The sequence below is a fragment of the Plectropomus leopardus genome, chromosome 8 (assembly GCF_008729295.1).
Source record: "Plectropomus leopardus isolate mb chromosome 8, YSFRI_Pleo_2.0, whole genome shotgun sequence".
Lineage (NCBI taxonomy): Eukaryota > Metazoa > Chordata > Actinopteri > Perciformes > Serranidae > Plectropomus > Plectropomus leopardus.
Window position 1 is genome coordinate 906,823 of NC_056470.1, and position 22,626 is coordinate 929,448.

General features: G+C 38.2%; 1 protein-coding gene across 1 annotated transcript in view; it reads right to left on the reverse strand.

The window, feature by feature from the left end:
* Nucleotides 1-3,297: 3,297 nt before the first annotated feature.
* ntsr1 (neurotensin receptor 1 (high affinity)) overlaps nucleotides 3,298-22,626 on the reverse strand; it is a 58,600-nt gene continuing 39,271 nt past the window's right edge. The window contains exons 2-4 of the mRNA XM_042492503.1: nucleotides 22,218-22,419; nucleotides 12,840-12,924; nucleotides 3,298-3,740 (exon numbers count right to left, since the gene is read on the reverse strand). Coding sequence (XP_042348437.1) covers nucleotides 3,485-3,740; nucleotides 12,840-12,924; nucleotides 22,218-22,419 — 543 coding nt within the window. The 3' untranslated portion in view covers nucleotides 3,298-3,484. The remainder of the gene's footprint in view (nucleotides 3,741-12,839; nucleotides 12,925-22,217; nucleotides 22,420-22,626) is intronic.

The following is a 22,626-nucleotide window of genomic DNA, read 5'->3' on the forward strand; positions in this document are numbered from 1 at the left end:
CTAAAAACTAAGTAATGAGGCAGCCTTATTTTGGAGCCTTTTGATTTCACATACGTGCTGCAAGAATTTTCTTCCCTGAAGTTGTTTTGAAAAAAAAAAATAAAGGTGATTCCGTCTATATGGGTACACTTTCTGTTTCAGAAGTAAGAACACAATATAATAATGCTAAATTGGACATTAGAAAGAAAACAAAAAGTACTAGGGTGAACAAAATCAGCCTCCCATTTATTGTCAATGATAATGGAGCTGCTCCAGATTTACACTTGATGACATCTCGAGTTTAAGACTTTCCTCTCTGCTTTCTGGCTTTGAGAGAGTGCAGCTCATATTCATAAATATTGATTGAACTTCCCTTGACCATGGAAATATTGGAATTCTTAATCAAGATGTTTTTTTCCCCTTTTGAACTATTTTACCAGTTGGATTGTTGGAAAATGTACTGTATGAAACCCCAGCTGTTGCACCTTATTGTAACTTTTGGGACAAAAGGGACTGCTATAACATTCCAAAACCAACTGTCTGACAATGATGCCCACTTCTCTCGAACTTCTCTCACAAGCTCTTGCTTGTCATTCTTTACACATTGATTTGTCACTTCAGACGTCTTTTTTTTTTTTAATGGATAATTGAGCCTCTCCCTTTTCAGTGGGATTTTCACCCCAAACTCTATATGTCGCTATTTGGAACAGCTGTAAACATATTTGCAGTCAGACAAATTATGATAACAGTATGAACAAGTTCATTTGAAGCATACTTCAGCCTTTAGGCAACTAAAAAAGGCAGTGCTAAGGTTTGAGTCATGGTTATGGTTAGGTTTTGCTAAGGGTAACCTGAACAGCACTAGGTTAGGGTTAGGGCAAAATCATGATGACAGTGAATAAAAATAGCAAACATTGACTGCAGGTTATTGAGCACCTCCACCTCCTAAATTTCTGCTGTGTGGAATCGCCCAATATCTATGTAATTCCCAGCGATACTGCTCCGGTGTACTTGGTAAACAATAACCCTTCTGGTCAAAGTTTTATTCTGGATGAAGATCTGTAGATGCAATCAAAGCATCTTATGCAACCAACCAGCGCTCAGAAGAACAGGGGTCCATCATACAAGCTCCACTCTATTGGCTTTTCAAAATGCTTTTGCTAAATCATGGATAAATGATAACATTTATCTAATTCTCCGTAGCACTTCTTGAGGGCTTAAACTGATGGAGAGTCCAGATTGTTTCACATCTTGGTGTTGCTCCCAAAGGAAAGTTCCCTGCCTTTGACTGCTCAAGCAGCAGCTGGTGGGAGGCACTAGTGTGCATGCTCTGTGCCTGTTGAAGTGCTCTTTTCTCTTCCCCCACAGGCAACATTATGTTCCAGGTAAGCATGCTTGTGTCTCTATGCATCAATTAATTTCCAACCTGTGTTATTTGGTCCACACGGTTACTAATGTACAAAGTACTTCAAATAATCACTTAAAGCCACATCTTGTCTGTCTGCACACCTACTTCACACTTTTTACCAGAAATAATCATAATCTCTAAGGACCTGTTGTTATCTGTACTCTCCCTGTTTATTAATTTTTGCTTAGAGTCAGGGTAAAGCAAAAAATTAAAATGTGAGGTTATTGAACCAAAAAAAAGTTTTGTTATCACCCAGCCAAATTTCCTAAATTAAAAAATGTGACAAGCATATCAATTAGGTTTTAAAACATGAGGAAAAAACAAGTATGTGGAGTGCCACAGGATGATCTTTTTCTGGAGACCTGGTTCCCTTGTCAAACAGCCAATGGGATTTTTCCATTGGATTTTGGATTATTGTAGAAAATTAGCTCCATGGTAAACAAGTGCTGAGGATACATAATCATTTTCCTCAACAAGATAATCTTCACAAATGAACACTTGTTAGCAACTGCCTTATTAAAGATCTGCAAAGTTCATGAGTGGGGTTTCTACTGACAATTTTTATATCATACAATGTGAAAGTCCCCAAAGACCCATTAAAAAAACCCCCACATTAACTTCAATACGAGGGTACTGGGTGTCTCAGAGCACATGAACCTAGCAAACTCCCCACTCACACACAGGTGATGAAGGAGATGAGACTGATGCTATCTGCACAAATATTTTTATTTAGGAGAGGAGGGGATTATGTTAAGGATGGCTCCAGCATGGGGTGCCTCAATAAATGAAGTAATATTTAAATAGTGGCCAAAGGTGGAATTACACCGTTTGGTCCCATATGTGAAGCCATGGGCCCCAAAAAGACTTTTTCCATGGACTTTTATCTGGAAAGAGACCTGTCAAAACGTCTAATTTCTCAATGACTTATTACAGCATCAAGATTCAATCCATTCAGTTTGATAACGTTGGGTAAGTGTAAAAGAACGTCATGATTAAATGATTTTATCACCATTTGAGCAAGCAGAGTGCAAAACCGGAAGTCAGCCACTCTGAAAGTCTCTACTGCACCTGCTCTATGGGCCCTATAATGCAAAGGAGTCAATTACTTTTAGATGACCGAATTTTGCTTATTTCTGCTTAATGCCCCTCTAAGCACCTCTCATTAGAATGAAAAAAGCCCTGCTCCCACGCTGTATCCAGGTTTAATACATCCATGATTATCCCAAGCCCGCCCAAAAAATCCTGGACACAGAAATGGTGAAAAACTGTTTATGGTATAACTCCATAATGCAGTACTGTATAGTTCACAGTCTTTTCATGTTTTCAACATGCACAGTGTTCAGAAAGACATCACTGATTTTGCTTTACCTGGACTCTAAAGCTGCTTGGGACAAAGCCAAAAGACAAGAGAGGGTAGAGGTAATGATGCAACATTCTTCCCTCCTGTCAATGCAACTTGGATTCAGAAAAGAGAAATACAAACTCTTTGACCCTTTTTTTCCCTAACATCAAAGGCAGTTTATCTACAGATCCTTACCTAAAATAGCACAAAGGAGGGTTACGTCAGAAGTTTTGTACTATTGCCAGAGGTCTTTTTTTTTTACAGAGAAAGTACTTGCAAGAGGTTGATTCTTAAAAAACACAGAAACAATAGAGTAATGTACACTGTACAACACCAAGCAAATGTGAATGATTGGTCCAATAAAAACATGGACATGGTAATATACTGTATAAAACATTTACACAAGTTTCCATTTTAAAGGATGGTCTTTCTCTTCGTTGGAGTCCATCCTCTCTGCCTTTCTTCATTCTTTCATCGTCCTGTGTCATTTTTTTTTTAATTTCACAAACTAATTTTAAATGAATAGTCAAAACACATAATAACACATAATGATGCATGCATCTCAAATGAAATTACAGTGGTCTCAATAAGGGAATTTGACCCCACTTGACAATGATGGTGATCCCAGTACTGGATCAGCCTGTGCCAACAGTCTCCAAACCAGTTCACAAATTTCCTTGATGTAGCTAGAGCAGTAATCACAAGGTGGCAGCAGATGGGATTAGAGTGTGAAAGTGTATTCCACTGCAGTCCAATCAGTAGGCTGTCTCTTTGATGATGTGGCTGGAGAGGGTAGGGTTGCTGGAGATGCTGATTGAGTGGCGGGTTAAGGGACGGGTGTGCCTCCTGGGAGTATGGCGGCAGGGCATGCAGAAGTAGCGCAGCGTGGAGAAGAAGATCTGGCGGTAGGTGGCTGACACCAGGTTGTAGAGGATCGGATTGATGGCCGAGCTGACGTAAAATAGGACGTTGGTAAGCATGTAGAAATAGTGGTAGAAGTCATACAAGTCACTGTGAGAAAACAGAAAACAAGAGACAAATAAAAATCTGGCATATTCAGTTATGCATGATTATAAAATCATATACACAGATATACATGGACATATACACTGATCAGCCAAAGACTAAAAACACTGGCTGGTGAAGTTAATAATATTGATCGTTTCACTAGAATGCTGTTGGGGAACCTTGGGTCCTGGCTTTCATATTGATGTCACCTGACATGCTCCACCCACCCAAACCAGCTGGGCGATGTTCCACACCACATCATAAAAACTGCTACGGAGTGACCCAAGGAATGTGACAAAGACCGCAAGGCATTGACCTGGCTTCTGAATTCCTCAAATCCCAAACTGATTAAATATCAATGATATGTGTTGGTACCTCACCAATAAATCTACAGGACACAAAGACCCCAACACCTTGGTGCTAGATGGCACAGGAAACCTCCCAGAGGTCCCAGCTTGGGTTTCTAAAAGGCCTCTTAATGTCTTCACTATCTAATGCAAGTGGAAATCATATGTTGCTAAGACTTTTTGTGTTAAGAATCAGGCTAAGAGGATTTTTTTGGGCAACCAGAGAGTGTTACCAGATGAGCATGTATTACACCAACCCAATAATCTTCTCTTTAGATGTCACTGCTCATTTTGGCTCTGCTGGTCCACTATGAGAAATGCCTCCGACGTCATTAACAGATCAGCTACTGTAGAAATGTTTCCAAGTTTACAGTGTAGGCTTCCCAACAGCCTCTGGGCTTTATTATTGCTGTATACGCTTGAGTAAGAGGAAGGGAAGAGTAAACATTTTTTCATGATGGAATTCAATAGACACATAATGAAGAGTACGAAAGAGTTGTGATAAATGTGTTGTAAAATAGAGTGTATCCTCTTCATTTTTAACACAGTCTTTTAGTCTTTTATCTTTGAGAGGTTATCATATGCGATGCACAAGTGAAGTTTAAACTTATAGAAGAGTGCTCTAATTCAGTCCCTCTGATTGCTGCTGGAGAGGAGGAGGAAGAGGGAGATTAAGCTTCGCAGGCGAGGAGAAGAACATTAAGGATATAGAGATTACATAACATGGGACTGGAGAGGGGAAGGGTACAGAGATGGTAAGGAAAGAAACAAATGGAAGACGAGGGGAGAATTAAAGAGACTTCAACATGAAAATATATAATCAAGTAAGTTTAATGGAACTACTGAGGTGGAAAAACACATTTTAAAACGCATACAAAGTACATGTTTAACGTTTGCAGTTGTCTTTTTTAAAAAATTTTTTGCTTTTACATTTTTCAAAAGATGATTAAAGCAGTTTGAGATGCACTTGTGGAAACACTGTCGAAGCTTCAAGCCTCAGAGTGAGTGTTTCCCAAGGCAGGGGTTGACAATCACAGCATATGGAGTGCCCTGGTGATGTTATTTTCTGTAGGCAGACGTAAAGTTAGCCTCACACTGGCTACCTCATCAAAAAAGCCAATCAGATATTTTCCATTAGTTTTTGGATTATGGCAGAAAATAAGCTCTGTGGCAAACTAATCGTTATGATTCTTACAAAAGTTGTTCAGATAATCTTCACTGATGAACACTACTTTATGATTTTCATGACTTTTTTAAGCCTAAATGCAATCACCAGAATTAATAAACTAACATTAGCCTATAAATGAACATTCATTCATGTGACTCAGAATCTCTGAGTTTTTGTTACCTTGGAATAAGCCATTGATATCTTCACCTAAAAGGGTTCTTTTCCACAGAATCTGCTATGTTGTTTCTAAAGTAGCCCAAAGCGATACTGCTATATCCTACACAAATCATCTTTTTGAGCCTGCTTATTCTCCAACAGTTGAACACAGAATAAGTTGAGAGCCATCTACTGTTTATTGCATTGTGTGGAAGTATTTGTATGACAAAAGTTGGTGGAAATGCACATTAAATTATTTTTTTTGCTTATTTTCACATTTGAGCGGGTACCTGACTACTGGCAGCTTGTGCACACTCAGTACCTTAAAATGCAGTTAAGTCAAGCTATGGTTATAGCTAGATTAGGCAATTTAATTAGACTACTGTCCTTGTCGCAGTTTACAAAGCACCCGGGGAGAATCAGTTTATTGACAGATATATGTTTGACTTGGCCATGGTAGATGGAGATATGCCCCCTTTCAGCTAGTTGCTATTGGATCTTCTTTTTCTGTAATCAAATTTGTATTTAGTTTTGTGCAGAGTATAATAACAAATAGCATCATAACAAATCATATATACATAGTCTTATCTCATCCATATGAAGAAAATTGTAACTTTAACTTTTTATTTTGACTTTCTTCTGGTTGACCCATTACATCACAAGCTAGCTAGCCGCAAACCGGTTGCATGTCGAACAGAGAGAACATGGATAACCGTCCTGTGCTGTACATTTTTTACATCCTCTACCCTTTACTTTTTACCTTCATCTTGTTTTCTTCCCTTCTTTTGTTGTCCCATTTTTTTCTACAAATTCATGCTGTTAGACTCACAGGTCAAAGCCTGGCCTGGTGACTATGGAGCATGTGCATAACACCTAGGCCAGTTCATGTCTGACTGAGGCGTTTACATGAAACAGTATCAACTTGGCACAACTTCAGTCAGACCAACATGTGTACATGTATGTGAAAGTCCAGTTTTAGTTGCACTAATACAGTACAATAATTCAACTTTTTCTAACATCAAGTAAAGGGCCCGACTCATTGTGGTCCGAAGCCATCACTAAAAGTAGACCCATAGTAACTCATAGCAACCAGTACGTTGGCTTCGAGGTGGCTGACTGCTTTGGAATACATGATATACAGTAGATACTGATTTCATCGCAAAGACACATTTTATTTAGTGTTGCATAGGTGGAGCATCCACCAATGCAACGCATTTGATTTCCTAGGAAACATACTGAATATGCTATATAAATTATCCACCAAGATGTCTCACATGAGACAAACAGTATTGTATTTCTTTATATGAACAGACAAAGCAAAGGATAAATAAATAGGAGAATATTTAATACGAACCAAGGGGATTAAATAAGACATCTTAACACACGCAAACAGCAGGGAGTAAAGGGAAAGCAAAAGGTTAGAAGTCATAACACATCAATGTCCTCACACATAGTGGAGATACTCCCAAGCGTCATCTCAGTTACTAGAATATGATGTATTGATCTGTCCTGCTCCTGCAAGGGACAAAGGTCACTGAAGTGTGCAGGCAGTCAATGATGTTCGTGTCTGTCTGCATACAGGGACACCATTAAAGATGAATGAGGCTTAGATTGAAGGGGACAACACGGATAGTTGACCTTTTCGTTTCATATACTCAGGTAAATCTGTGTGCTTGGCCTATGTAATGGAGAATGACAGATGACGCTTTGTTCAGGTAGAACTTTGATTAGAGTCCCTTAAGCTTCAGATAGTTTTCACTATAATTACACACGATGCTGGATGTGCTGTGAACCACAGGGGGGAGCATTTTCAGATGTGGTGATTCTGTGCTTCATGCACATCAGTCGCTTCCCTCTTGTGGCACATTCACTCAGGACAGATCTCGCTGTCATGAATTTATCAGAGGGGTCCGCAGGGAAGTAGAGTGTTTTACTGGCTGTGAATGCTACCAGTTTCTATAGCACTTTCTGAATCCTGCTACTCCTAACCCACATCTGTCTGCACTGGGGGCTTCTGAGCATGATATCCACTTAATTCTGTCAACATGCTCCGAGCCCCCCACAAAATGCATCATTTTCTGCTATTTGTGCATTGCAGGAGAACTGAGCTCTGTGTACGTCATTGTCAAACATACAAAAACCCCACCAAATCAGGTGCCTCTAAGCTTGAGGACAGCAAACTTTGAAGGGAAAGAAAAGTCTACAAGTCAATCACTGGTTTGTTAGAACAGTTGAAACTTGCCCGACTGAAACAAAGTCCTGAAGACATCTTTGTTTTTCTCTCTACTTCTTACACTATCTTTACTGGCGGACGACAACCATGTGTAAAGCATATACTGCAAACTTCTGACAAAACTTTGCTTTAAGGAGCCTTCCCAGCTAGCAATTTTTGATTTTAGAAACATTCTGAGAATGTAGAATGTAACTGCTGAATGTTTTCATAACGTTTTCAGTGACAAGTTTCTTTATGTTCCCAGAATGTTCTTAAAGTTTGGGCAACATTCTCTATAAACATCAAAATATGTTTTTTTTTTTTTTTTATATGTCACCTCTCAGCATCAACAAAACATCCTCTGCATGCTGCAGTTATAACGTTACGTCTTCTTCAGCATTTAACCTGATAGGGACGTTATTTAAAATGATAAACATTCTTAAAAAGTTCTTTGAACATTAGATTAAAATGTTTTCTATAAAACATTATTGCAACTTGTAGGTGATGTTAGCCAATGTTGTGGGAACATTCCGTGCTAGCTTGGTAGTTTATTCACTCCAAGCCAGTCAATGGAAACACATGTAATTTGCATGTATTTTTTGCAACATTTCAAAAGTTTGCTTGAAACTCCCTGACAATTTAACACTTTCCCAGCCATTGGATGTTGTGTAATGGAACATTTCCGTGTCCAAAAACAAACCAACAAGATGATCTCAGGGTAACAGGAAGAGAGGACCACTAACTTAACAACTTTATTGCTATTTAGTGGCTTTTCAGAGCCTCTCAGCAACTTTATTTTCAAACAGCAACCAGAGACACATTTAGCAACTTATTCAGATCAACAAGGAAAAATATATTATCATTTATTCCTATGCTCAATGTTCAGAGTTACAGCAGTACAGAGCAGTCAGCCATCAGGCCAGCGCTGTGTGTGTTTGACATGTTGAGACAGGCAGGATGAGAGGAGACGCTGCTCGCAGTGTGAGTTCAGTTGTAGTGGGTTTCTGTGGTTATGTTTAAAAGGATAAATTGATATCTGAATGTGTGATTCCTGCCAATTCCAACAAGCAGAACAATATATAAATACGCAGAGTTTGCAAAAAAGCCGTTGCTTAGGGACTGTTCTGAAGGCTGTGGTGCTTCCTGACATTTTGGGGAAAGTTCCAATCTATGGCTCTACTCCATCTCAAACAGAATATTATTTTCTACTTCAAGTAGACATAACAAAATAAAAGAAAGAAAGGTAAACTTGAAATTGATTTTGCTCGTGAAAAACGACTTTCTTAGACAAACATGCAATTTAAAATTTCATTTTTTTAAATGAAAATGCACAAATTCAGGTATTGATAAAAAAGGAATGGAAGAAGCTAGAATAAAATTGAAAGTCTTGAAAAATTAGTAAATATGACCAAAAATGCTGGCACTAGCTGGCAACTTAATAATAATACTTCAGGGAAACTCCCCTGACTGAGTAACAAATTGGTACCTGTCAAAGACGACGGCCTGCAACAAAACATAATAGCTTTTCTACACAGGACGTGTTCCAGCTGCATTTTTCAGGCGTAAAAGAACATTTTCACCTAAATTACTCTGCCTATGTCAATTTTTTTTTCTTTTAATGTCTGCATGTCAGCCAGGCAAAAGCACTGTTGCAGATCATGCTAACTTTGGTGTCATTTTTGCAGTGCTTTCCAGCACTGACAAAACAAAAGGCATTTCAGAGTGATGTTGCGCAGTGATGTCTGGCCCTTTGAAAAAGATAAGAATTGGAGCATTGTGCATTTTACTGAAGCCATGCAGTTGTTGTGAAAATGTAGATTTTTTTCCTGATTTATTTCTCAAATAAAAAGGATATACATTGATTTTACAGTGATTATGACATATGCCAGTGGTTTAAAAACCATGTTGTTGTATAAAAAATATGTACTTTGTGTTATTTTTTACTGATTGATTGACAATTGATAGGTAATACCTCCGATATTCTATTCAGGAAATGTACAGACATTTTGCTCTCTAATGTGTGGTATTGTTGTCATAAGTATTTGTTAATTGATCCGTTTTGTTAGGTTTCTCCAGAAAACAAAACTTGAAGAACATAGGTCGTAGTTTGGGAAAACACTGCACATGTACAAAAGGGTGAAAGCAAAATTGGGCCCTTTGGTTTCCAAAAGGTGGCATGGAAATAAAACTCCCCACAGCCACCCCACCATCAAAATGACAGACAAATGAAAGAACTGGCCCCAAAACAAAAGTAAAGTGGGAGTCACTGAAAATGAGGGAAACAAAAGAAATGGCCAAAATAAGAATCACACTTCCAACACACACTCAACTCCACTCAAAACAAAAAACACAGAAAGCCAACTGAAGGTGTTGACTCTCTGGAGACTCACAACCCACTGAGCAGGAAAACCCGACCTCCCTATAAAACCTCCCAGCAGGTTGATTACCAGCAGATGAGGAGAACATCACAGCTGCACCCAATAGATCCTAATTAGCACGGACACCTGGCACCTGGATTTTGGACCAGAAAAATAGGCACATTTATATTGAGCGTACTAATCTGGTTAGAATAGGCCTAAAAGCCACTTGGAACACTCTGTGCACAAAATGCATGTTTCAAAATCAAGCTTTAAAAAAACTTTATATATTAATGTTATTTCCTTTTTTTATTGACTTTTTAATCTCATCCAAATCAGTCCTAATCATAAATATTAAATATTCAATGTTTTTTTTAGAATTGTAACCCATTAAATGCCAGGTTTGTATTAAGATACCACTTTATTTCAAAAACCTCCACCGACAACAAAAAAACCCCACAATACGTAAGTCACACACGGTGTATATGAAACAGTTTTCAAAAACATGGAAAGAAGGCAATGAGCAACGAAAGAATACTGACAAAAATAAGCAAGAAATAAGTAAAGAGTATGAGTGAATGACCCAAACATCTTTAAAAAAAGAAAACAATCTTTTTTTGTAATACTTTTAGATATATAATTATGATAATAATAAACATTGCTTCTCTACCTGGCTTTTTTCTGTTTTACCCACACATTTTCCCGAGCTTTTATAAAAAAAATTTCTACATATACCAATTTCATTAAAGTTGTGAAACATTTCTTTTCAAGTTGCTTTTAGCCTTTTCCCCCGTGTTTTTTAATTTAATTTAATTTTTTTTTAAAGAAATTGCATCAGTTTGCTCAGTGTTCAGTTCACCCCAAAAAAGTGGATGTGGCTCCAGGTTTCAAAAGGTTAAAAAGATGAAATCAGAAATTTCTTTTTAATATATTGGTTGATAACTAATTGATGAATCAATTAATTGTTGTAGCGCTAGTATCAATACACCAGTACCAGCTGTGCTTTATAGCTCTCTCCTTTTGTTAATGTTTATTGCAATCATTCTGCTGTCTGCTGTCCCCTGCTACTAAACAAGAAAAGTTGAGTTGTCATGTTATTGCCTTGTCAGATTTTGTATAATAAAAAATTGAAAATTTTATAACCTCAATATCATTTTTCCCTGAGGTATTGAAAATGATATTAAAAAATAAATAATTTCCAAGGTACTGTAAGTTAAGTTAGAAAGTATCATGATAAAACTAGTGTCCAGTGCAAAGTCTTTACTCAATGTTAAAAAGCAAGTGAAGGCTAACAGGATAGCGCTTTAGTCACCACCCCATCCTGTCCTTCACTGTCTGTCTGTCTGTCTTCTGTCTCCACACTTGTCTAACCACATTTAAAGTGAAGGACATATCAGACAAAATGAATGGAAGACATTTTTTTCTTTTTTTTCTGGTTGTCCTTTCCGACTGACTTTGACTGTGCAACCTCATTTTGTTGCTGCCTCTTACCAGGTAGAACAAAAAAAATTTCCAAAATAGCACCCCTTTAGATCTGAAATTTTGGGACAGATTTTGACTGAGTGACCTTATTTTATTGTCTCTTACAATGGGACAGATGGGACAGATGCAAGGTCATAATAACCTTGACCCTTGACCAACAAAATCTAATCAGGTTATCATTGAGTTCAAATGGATGTTTGTACCAAATTTGAGGAAATTCCTTCAAGGCCTTCTTGAGATATCACACTAATGATAATGGGACAAATGCAAGGTCACCATAACCTTGACCTTTGACCAGCAAAATGTAATTTGTTCACTGTTGATTGTTGATACTTGTTTCCAGGTGAATGTTAAAGCCAAATTTGAGGAAATGCCCTCAAGGCCTTCTTAAGATATCAGGCTTATGACAATGGGACAGATGCAAGGTCACAATGACTTTGACCCTTGATCAACAAATGTAATCAGTTCATTGTTGAGTCCGAGTGAACATTTGTGCCAAAATTGAGAAAATTCCCTCAAGGCCTTCTAAAGCTATAATGCTACAAATAATAGGACACAGGCAAGGCCACAATAACCAAGCTTGACCCTTGACCAGCAAAATCTAATCAATTAATACGTCAGTGAAGGTGGACGTTTATGTTCAAATTTGGAGAAATCCCTTAAAGTGTTCCTCAGATATCGTGTTCAGGAGAATGTAAATGACAACCCGGAAACATAATACCACAGCTGTCACAGGTTGCAGAGACATAACAACAAAACAAAGTGTACTTGCGTCTTCTTCGCAGAAAGAGGAAAGTGTAGGTGTTAAGCTGTGCACAAATACTCAGAAGCACATTAAAAAAGTAGCAGTAGCAGGCAGATAAGCAATATGTTTTAGGCTCAGTGCCTCTCTTCTGGCAGCAACGGAGTGGAACCGAGGACACCCTAGAAACAAGATACATACCATTTGTCCATCCTCCATTTAGTGTAGCGGTATGAGGCTTTCCCTGCAATAAAACTATTTACTAAATATGTGCCTGTTTGATTTAATTAGGGAAACTATTGAAAGACTAATTGTTAATGGAGAGATAGGAAAAAAAGATGAGACAGCAAGTGAGAAAGAGGCTGAGAATGTTAAATGAAGGCAATCCAATCAGGATGATGTATCTGTCCTTCTCCTCTTTGTTAGACGCTCTTAAGTGATGCTCTAAATGATAGCTAGAGCCAATTTATGTGTGTATGCGTGTTAAAATGCTCATGCATGTCAATGCTCATGCATGTAAAGGTCTATGTGTGTGTGAGTGCGCCGTATATGCAGCATCGGTGTGTTTCTGCAGAGATCAAGTAAAACAAAATACTACAGGTTGGTTGCATGCGAGGCTGAAAAGAATCGTTACTCACTCGGACCAGTCAGAGATGTAGCAAAACATGAGGCGACGAGCGTGATAGGGCAGCCAGCACACCACGAAGGCTATGACCACCGCTCCTGTGCACAAGGGAGAGAGAGACAGTGTCAGATACAACATACACACACACACACACACAAATCACCATAGAACTGATTTGCAAATTGTGTGCACTGGTTCAGGACATTATGATGTGATTTTTTTGTAAATCCTCTGGCTGCCAATAAAAAAGCGAATAAAACAAACATCTTGAGCTCAGCTGATGAAAGCAGAATGTGTATGACGTCTTTTTTTTCAATTTGAGTTAAAACTCTGAGAAAGTAGTATGTCAATCAGCTGACATGGAATTTAGATGCTGTTTTCTGTTCATATCTGAATAATTCATTGGTGTTTGCTTACATTCCAAGCACATAACCACGTGTGACCGCATTTCTTATCTAAATGGAACACAATTTACACAAGAACTCAACCACATGTCAAAAATAGCACCAAATAAGCATTCGAGAGGAAATTAACCCATTTCAAAAGATTCATAAATGAGTTGGCAAAAGAAATCAATGGTTTATTCAAACAGCAGCATTGTATTTCTTTAACAAGATTTATTCAGCTGCTCTTGGTTCTTCTTTATTTTTTTCTCTTTCATCTACATTTTTATCCATACTCCTGTGATTGGATGACAAGGTGGGAAACTGCATCAGAGGACAGGTTTTATAATTGTCTCACTGTCAGTAAACCTCTGTCAATACAATTACAATACAATACTACACAACTGTTGCTTGTCACAACATTCAAAGTATTTTTCAAGCAAAATTTAGTCCGTTCTTCCTGTGGCACTTGGAATCCAAACAACTCAACTCAGATTAAAAAGATTCATAATTTGTTTGAAATCTCTGCAGTGGAGTGTGGCCACACAACACCTTGAAGCCAGTACGAATATACTGATTGTTAAAATCCCCATAACAGCTGCAAATATCTCAGCTGTAAAGTCAGCATCACTGTCCTCTGTGAAAGCATTGACAAAATGCTCTTTGGAAACACTGTAGAGGTTATAGGTTGGGTGTTTTGCCAAAGTGTAAAAGTTCTGACTGCAAAACAGCATGTATTCTCTGCCCGAATACATGCATATATGAATCAACTCCCCCATGTGTCGTCTGTTTTGGACTGTATCTTTGGCAGTGTCTGTAACTGAACTGCAGCCACTGCAAAGGTAAATTGGTTCGGGGCTGTGCAAACTGAAACTTGAACTGAAAAACACTCTTTGAGGTTGGAGAGTCAGTCATCAAGTAAACGTAGACTATTTATCTCCATCGCCGTAGGCTCAAATCTAATGAAGACAGAGGCTTTAAATAAATCAACTGCTATATCCAAAGGAAATCCATAATGTCATTAAAACCACAGGATATGTTATAGAAGTTTAAATACGGGGAATAACTTCTGTCTAGTTTGGATGGAACCAGCTAGAGTGGACAGAGATGGATCGAGAACACAGATGGTTTGGAAAGTTAGAACAAAGATTTTTGGAGTTGGTGATGTCTGTGGTTATTTGTGAAGGTGAGCATCACATGTCTACATATGTATTCTAATATTTCAGCTCGTTCTCATTCCGAGTTTTCACATACTGCCACTTTGTCAATGATTTTGGCATCAGATACTGTCACAAAAAGCCATCTTTCGTGGAGGTATGATACCAGGGGGTCTCAGTCTGTAATCAGCCGGAATATTTCAAGGTGTATTGATATGCTGCTGGATGCCCCCTCCAGTGGCAACAGCGGCAAATAAAAGCACAAATAAAAAAAAAATAAAACATTTTTAATTAAAGAAAGTAAAGTACATACAAAGAAATAAAAAGACGACATTACATATGAGCAAGTCTATAAAAATGGGTTTTAAGAAGTGATTAAAAAGAAGTCACTGATTTTGCAGCCTTATCTCCTCAGGTAGGTAATTACAAAGCCGAGGGGCCCTAATGGCAAACTATATGCCTTGTCACATAACTTGTGGTGGTACATGGCCATGTATTTCAGCCAGGTGTTTGAATAGACAAGGAGAATCCTTGGTGGTAACCTAAAGGTTTCTTTGCAGCTTTTTACAAGAACTTTGCAGTCATCCCCAGAATTCACAGCAACAAACTCCCGGCTACAAGGAAACCTTCCTTGAAAGTACACTACAGAAACCTATTAAATGTATATCTCTACTGTATGTTCCTGTCACCACAGGGCTATTCTGAGAAACTACTCTCAGATCACTTGGATGTTGTTATTTTGGAGTCAGGTCTAATCTTAGACATTGCAGGAAATTCATCCGTTTCAAGGGGCACTAAGCCCGATAAGCCAGCTACATGACAGAGATCTTACTGATATTTGAGTGTCAATTTATTAGCCTGTCAGGAAAGGTAGCATCAGAGTCTAACATACATTTCCTCTTCTTTTTTCCTGTGGCTCTGTGGTGGGATTCTCTACAGATGGATTTCTTTAGGCGACACTTTAAATGCAGCCAAGAAACATTCTCAGCTCACAACGTCGCCAACACTTTGCACTGTTTTCCATTCCACGGTGGATGTAAGAACATGCACTGTTTGCTGAAATGTCAACACATCTTCAAAGCTTACCTAAAACTGTTAAAGAACATCAACAAGGGAAAGGAATGCTTAAATACAGAGACACATTCAAGCTGAAAAAACAGTGGGAGAGAACAGAGCCAGCATGGGTTCCTTGAGTGTTAATGTGTGTGTGTGTGTGTCTGTGTGTGTGTGTGGTTGCACGACACCCACTCAGTCCATCAATAAGTCAGGGATCTCATTTGCCCGGAAGTCTATTCCAGCATAGTGGCTTGGCCCCCAGCACTCTGCACATCGCTATTTGTCATTGTCAGTTGGTCCCATTTGGTCAGACGATCATCATCGCACACATACATGGATTCACACACAGCCATTTATCAGAAACAGTAATTCCGAAATCCTGGCACACCACCGAGCTGTAACAGCTCTTGAAATAAATGGCTCCATTTAGCTTAACCAAGGATGTCTAATGATTACCAGAACATGACATAGATAGAAATGTGTTACTGAAAGCAAAGAAAAAAACAGCAAGTTAGCAAATGTGGATGTAAACACTGAATTATTATTATTACTTTTTTTGAAAAGTTATATAATTGACCTACAAAGAAGGAAATGCATTTGATAAATATGACCAATGTGTTTTTGGCTAAAAACTGAAATCAAATCACCTTGGAGTTTTAGACATAATTTCAGCATTGTTTAAAGTATGATCAATAGTTTATCTCTAAATGTTCCCTGAAGGCAAATTGGTCCATTGCTGTTTGGATGTGTGACAATGCTGAGGACCACAGCAGGCCTGCATTGGTGCACACACATCGGCATAAAGTGCAGGTTTAATTCAGTTAAAGAAGGACGGAGAAAGAGGGAGATGGGTCGGGGGTCGACAGGAGAAATGAATCTGCACTCCGTTCTGGTCAATGTCTCGTTCAGCTTTTATAATAGATGAGTACAGAGATACATTACAGTGAAGAATCCCTTTTCTGTAATTGAAATTGCATGGCATTATCAATCTAATTAGACTGTCAGTAAAGTGCAACACCAATCTTCACACATCAGGACACATTTAAACAAAGGAGACTGTTATTGGGAGTATACGAGACAAAACTGATCATCACATTCACTTTGATCCTATTAATCTTTACATTTAATCTGTTATATGATGACATAGGTCAGAACAATGACAGTGGAGCCATTAGAGAAATACATTATACATTTTTATTACAAATCCGTGATGAACCATGATTCCAACCACGTCAAGCTGAACTTTGTGAGTTTTTCCACACATGCCCTTGACTGAACACGAGACCAGAGCTAAAATACTGAGAGATATATTTGCAGTGACTCCTATGGTGCAAATTCCCCATGGAAATATACATTTTTGTACAGTAAAAAACATGACAGGATATTAAGGGCCGTCCACAGCAAACACTATAACTATAACTACAACTATGACGATAAGGATGTGAGCATCCACACTGATGAACAATAACGTTCTGTAAACGGCAGCACAGAGCCTGCGATACGCGCGCCAAACAAACAGAAAACAAGAGGAATATGGCTTCCCTAAATTCTTCAAAGACAACAGGAATGGGAAAATCAAACACTATTACAAGAGCTGTCGTCTCTTGAAGAAAAAGTTCATTCATATTTTGAGATGACTCAGTTTGCTGACATTGTGGCGATGGTAAAAGAGGACATTAGTAAAGATAAAAGCAACTTCAGAGAGCCCATTAGTGCCAGAGACCATATGGCTATGACCAAATTACTTTTTTGCGTAATCTGCAGCCCAATAATAGTTAAATAAATAAATTAATAGCCGTGGTGGAGTGATATACCATCGTAAAAGTTGTCCGTAAATCCTAAATGTAAGAGAGAAGCTGTAGTTATGAATCCGATATTTTAAGCACTCCTGAAACTTTATTTTGTAGAAAAATGGCCCTAAAATGTGCAAATGACACCCAGATTGAACACTTTAAATTTACAGGATGTAGATCTAAATACAGAATTTGTTATGCACCCTATAAATTATAAGATTAAGGTGATGCTTTATAATCAACACTGGGGAATTTTTTTCATCCTGATAGGTGTCAAGAGCAACATCTACTGGCCAAATTCTGCCATAGTCAGGGAGAATGATCAATTATTGTTGAATAAATTCATAGGAATAAAAACAAAAAGAAAACCAAATAGTAAAATAGTCCACAGCTTCATACATCTTCTCCATAAAAACATACATTTTGTGTTTCCAAATTAGCTGTTAGAATCTATGTTGGCTACGGCATCTAAATAAGACAGATTCTGATTGGCTCTAAATATATAGTTCATGAAATCGTTCAAGGAGTGATCCTAACAAGATCGGTTGCCACTTTTGTTATCGATATAGTTTTAGTTTTGACTCTGCCATCCATTTAACTTTTGAGTTTCTTTATATATAGTTATAGTTGTAGTTATTTAAGTAATAGTAATTCTTAAGATTCAATACATATGTGTTTTCCTTTCTGTAGATTTTACCACCTACTATATTTTTTAAAATTTCTTTTCCAGCTGTCAGAGCTCCCGCATTTCCTTTGTGGTGTGAAAGAACAGTATCCATCAACAGCACACTCAGCAATCCCCTGTATTGAGTATGTATTCTCACAGGTTTGAGCATATTTTATTAAGTCACTTTTTCAGTGTAAACTAATTGCTATAAAGTATGAATTTTGGTATTTGGCCACAGCCGTCCATGTGATTCTGAATCTGCAAAATTAGCATGCTGGCGTATGACTTTAGTGCAGCGAGTAGGCGGGGTCTGCACACCATCTGACAGTTATTGTAGGCGGCTGATACACTCAATCTGCTGTTTAATTTCAGCAGCGAGAGTGTTTATGCCATCACGATCACATCAGGTCATACAAACACAAACAAGTCAAGAGAGACTGATACAGTGAAGTGATGATTCAGGCTCACATAAAAATCATGTTCACTATCACTATCATGCGGGCAATTATTTATCAACCAGGAAAGCTACCACGGCTGTTGCCTTTTAGGCTGGCTTCGCTGTTTGTTTTTACAGCTGATAATTACATGGTTGCTGCCACAAACTGACAGATTACACTCCATGTAAACAGCTTTCCCAGCGCTTTCAATTACGTGTTAAGCGGTGCACCATAGCACTGAAATGGAGCAGACGCACTGACTCTATGAAGCTGTACTGAGGCACTTGCAACCCCTCATCCTCCACATGGTCACCTGCTCCCACTTTTCTTTATCTGCGATGCAGTAACCCCTCTCCTCCAGTCTAAGTCACCTGACCTTCCCCTCCCTCATGCTCACCTGTTCCACTTTCCCCTGTCAGCCCTCAACTTTACACAAAAGAAAGCCCCAATTAACTACAATCTATGCCTAAATGGAAAACTGTTGGAGAGTGCCAGAATTAAAATATTTAAGATCATGGTTTAATTAAAATAATACATTAAATCCTCATACAGCATAATCCAGCACATAAAAACAAAATGTAAGAAAGCTTTAAATCTGGATAGAGCAAGTATTAAAAACAAACATTTGCAAATGGCCAGAAGAGTAAGACAGAAATGCATATGTTTATCTTAAGATTACAAAAGATGGATAAAGATTTTGTTGGCTCCTTGCTTATACGGGTCTTAAAGGTAATGAAAAGGCTGATAAATTGGCAAAGGCTCTTAAAGTGAGCGATAAAAGCAGTTTATGGTAGGGGTGAGGCCAAATCATTAATCAGAATGGTAAGAATGAACACCTGGCAGAATGAATGGGATACTGATAGTAAAAGGAGACATTAGCATGAACTCACTTTTGTATATTATCATAAATAGTTTAAAGGTAGATGTAGTAACCACCGATAGGAGGTTATCATAACACACTTAAGGCTCGGAATGCAGGTTTTAAACACACATTATATGTAATGGGGAAAGGTCAATCAAATCTGTGTCAGAAACACTCTGGAAGATGCAGAAAATATAATAATGCAATATAGTAAATGAATTCAGAGAGGGAGACTTAAAGGAATTTAGTAGTTGAGATAGGGCAGAAATTGAGTTGAAAATCATTACTGAGCAGCACAGGCCTCCAGGGAAATCAGAAGGGGGATATAATACAGGCAGGATATGGAAGAATGTGATTTTCTTTCTTTCTTCTTTCTTTCTTTTAGACCAATCAGTATTCAAATCATTTAATGCAATGATAGTAGACACAGGGACACAGTAGGTGGAGGTATGCACCTTTAAAGTTGGTTTGTAGAAGAAGAAATGTAGGCCACACCAAGGGGCAACCTGGGCTGAAAACGCAGTTGTGCCAAAAAGCTGCAATTCATGTAATGGCTACTGGAGGCCATTGAAATGACATAACCAATGAAATAACCAACTTTACAGCATAAAATGCGCTACTTACTTTTCGGACTAATAAATACACAATGGACACACAAAAATGTCAAGAAAATGAATATTGTCACACCTATTTTCCTTATTAAACAGAAAAATACAGCTGTACCCCTTCTGAATTCAAGTTTCTCTCGATCACAGAAGACTGAGAAGACTCAATTGCCACATTTACTCATCATAAAATCATAAAGCACACTTCATTCAACCTCGACAGAAACAAAATAAAACTCACACACCTTCTTGTTTACTCTTGCTAGCAATCTAGTTAGTACATCACCTGGCCCAACAATCACCAGCTTCAGTTTGGTCAAAATAAATCCTTAATTCACCAAGTCAGATGTATACAACATTTATATATAAGACCTTTAATTCCCACAGCCTCTCTCTGTGGTTGCTGGCCACCTGTGGTTTACAGTTCTGTAACTTCTGCCTCCATCACTAGGTGTCATGGTTTCTTTAATCTTAGCTGCTGTTTCACCAATAGAGACCGGAGACAGAGCTCTTGTGGTGTGTGCTGTGCACTACATACGTACAATTAGTTTAATATGAACTTATAATGTTATTGAAAAACAAACCTTCAGGATTTTTAAATACACTGCAATACCACCCAAGCACACTCTATGGTTCATTTCAATGTTAATCACAATAGTATGCTCAGTTTGAAGTGTACAGTACATACATCATTAAGGGAGGGGCCACTTCTACAGGCTGTCTGTGTGGCGTCACCACAGTCTATGAGATAGATCCACCCCCTTGCACCGCTGATAACAAGACATCACAAAAGGATGGACCCACCCGTCAGTTCCCTCCTGGCTAGCAGTTAACTGCTAGCCGCTGGCTCAGTGACCTCTACATTGACATCCGTGTCCAGACAACTCATTAACTCTAAATTTTTGCATGTCAGTGGGCTTGGGATTGCATTAAAATCTTGTTATTTTACACAAAAAGTAAATTTTAAATGAAATTGTAGCAGTATAAGGTATGAGTCAAGTTAAGAGGTAGGTTGTTAAAAGGCATTTTGTGTGCCAAAAAAATGGAAAATAAATCAATGTGTTAAATGATAGCGTTGGCAGCTTGGCTCATTCACATTTGATTTGCCACTTAATCACTGACAAGATAACAATGATGAATATGGGGGTTTTGGAGCATTTGCTCAGTTGGAGTGAGCGAAATGCAGATCACTGACAACTTGATGGAGAAACTAAATAAATGTTTCAAAGTCTTGATATCTTTTGTGTGTGTGTGTGATTTAAGTGTATGAAGCAGCAGCTGCTGAGATATATCAGGGAACTGGTTTTCCAGACAGCTGAGACAAGAGCACAGTCATGGCACTGGAAATGTTTCAAGCACGTTGTACTTTATGTATATAATGTGAAAAGCAGTTTAAATTTACTGTCTGCTGTAAATCACATCATTACTCTTCTCTCTGATGATATGGCAGTATCCCTTGCAGACTGTCTGACAGACACAAAACCATGTTTGGGACTGTCTCTAGGAAGGTTTCCATTAACCCTCAAAATGAAATTGTGAATATAAGACACGGCTAAAGAAATGTGTCAATTTTGAAAGCACTCCCATTTATCGCAAAAACATTTTTATGCTCCTAAAGTGGAAGATGAATTGCATTTTAATGCTAAGAGCATTTCAACAACAAGCTGATAGCTTTTTCCACTTTATTGATACATATTATTTTTAAAATACATTTTTATATTTAATCTGGGTCACTCTGCATGGAAAGCAGTTAAACATTAATGCAATATTAAACTTTACATGTGAAAAAATTGATATTTAATACATGAACTGATAAAAACTTTCTCACCGTTGACTTTTTCCCGCCATGTTTATGTATTTATGACATCAAGTCGGCAACTCGTGTTATTAATAAAGTGGGCAGGCTTTATAGTTAAAATTTTGCTTTTTGCCGCAGAGATGCAAATACTAAAATGGGCAATGACTAAAGTAAATGAAAGCTACTAGGAACAAAAAAAACAAAACCTGTAATTTTTACCGTTAATTTTTGACACTGTTTCCATACTTTCTGCTGCCCTGAAACCTCACACAAACGTCACAACTCAGCAGCTCAGGTATCATCAAAATTTCCCACTTGTAATTATGACTTTGGAGGGCTGTTCATGTGCTTGTAACTCGTAAACCCAATATTTCTGAGGAGCACATGAAGGCAGCATGAGCCATAGGGTTTTTGGTAGCATTTGTTTTGGGATGAATTTTGATGTAAAACATTTGGGTCTGAGTTAGGCTTTAGAGTTAGCAACAGGAAGAAAGTCAGACAAACTGTCACATAGCTGGAAGACACACAGCCAGTTAGAGGAACCCCCACAAAAAAAGACATCTTTCCTTTGTGTGTGTGTGTGTGTGTGTGTGTGTGTGTGTGTGTGTGTAAAGTGGGAAGATGTTTACTTACGGAGAACAAGAACTCCATGTCGAAGTGACTGAGCACGGTTTGGCTCCACAGTGACATTCAGCATGGTGGGATTCCCCCCAACGATGCAGACACGGTTTTCTTGCTCTGCTTCGCGGAACATTCTCAGCAGCTGATTGGCTATGACCCCATTCAGTGCAGATATGGCCACCATGGGTATCACAAAGGACAGAAATGCATTGATCTGTTTCGGGAGGAAAGCAGAAGGTCGTAAACATGAGTCAGAATTTAGAGCTGAAACTCTGGTAAAAGTAAGGTAAAACAAATCTTAGAATTTCTTTCAACAAATGAGCTTCTATATTAGTGCATCAAAATGCAGACCACATCAAACATGCCCTACGGCCCCCATCAGAACTTACTAAAGTAGAATATAAGAATTTAACTATCCACG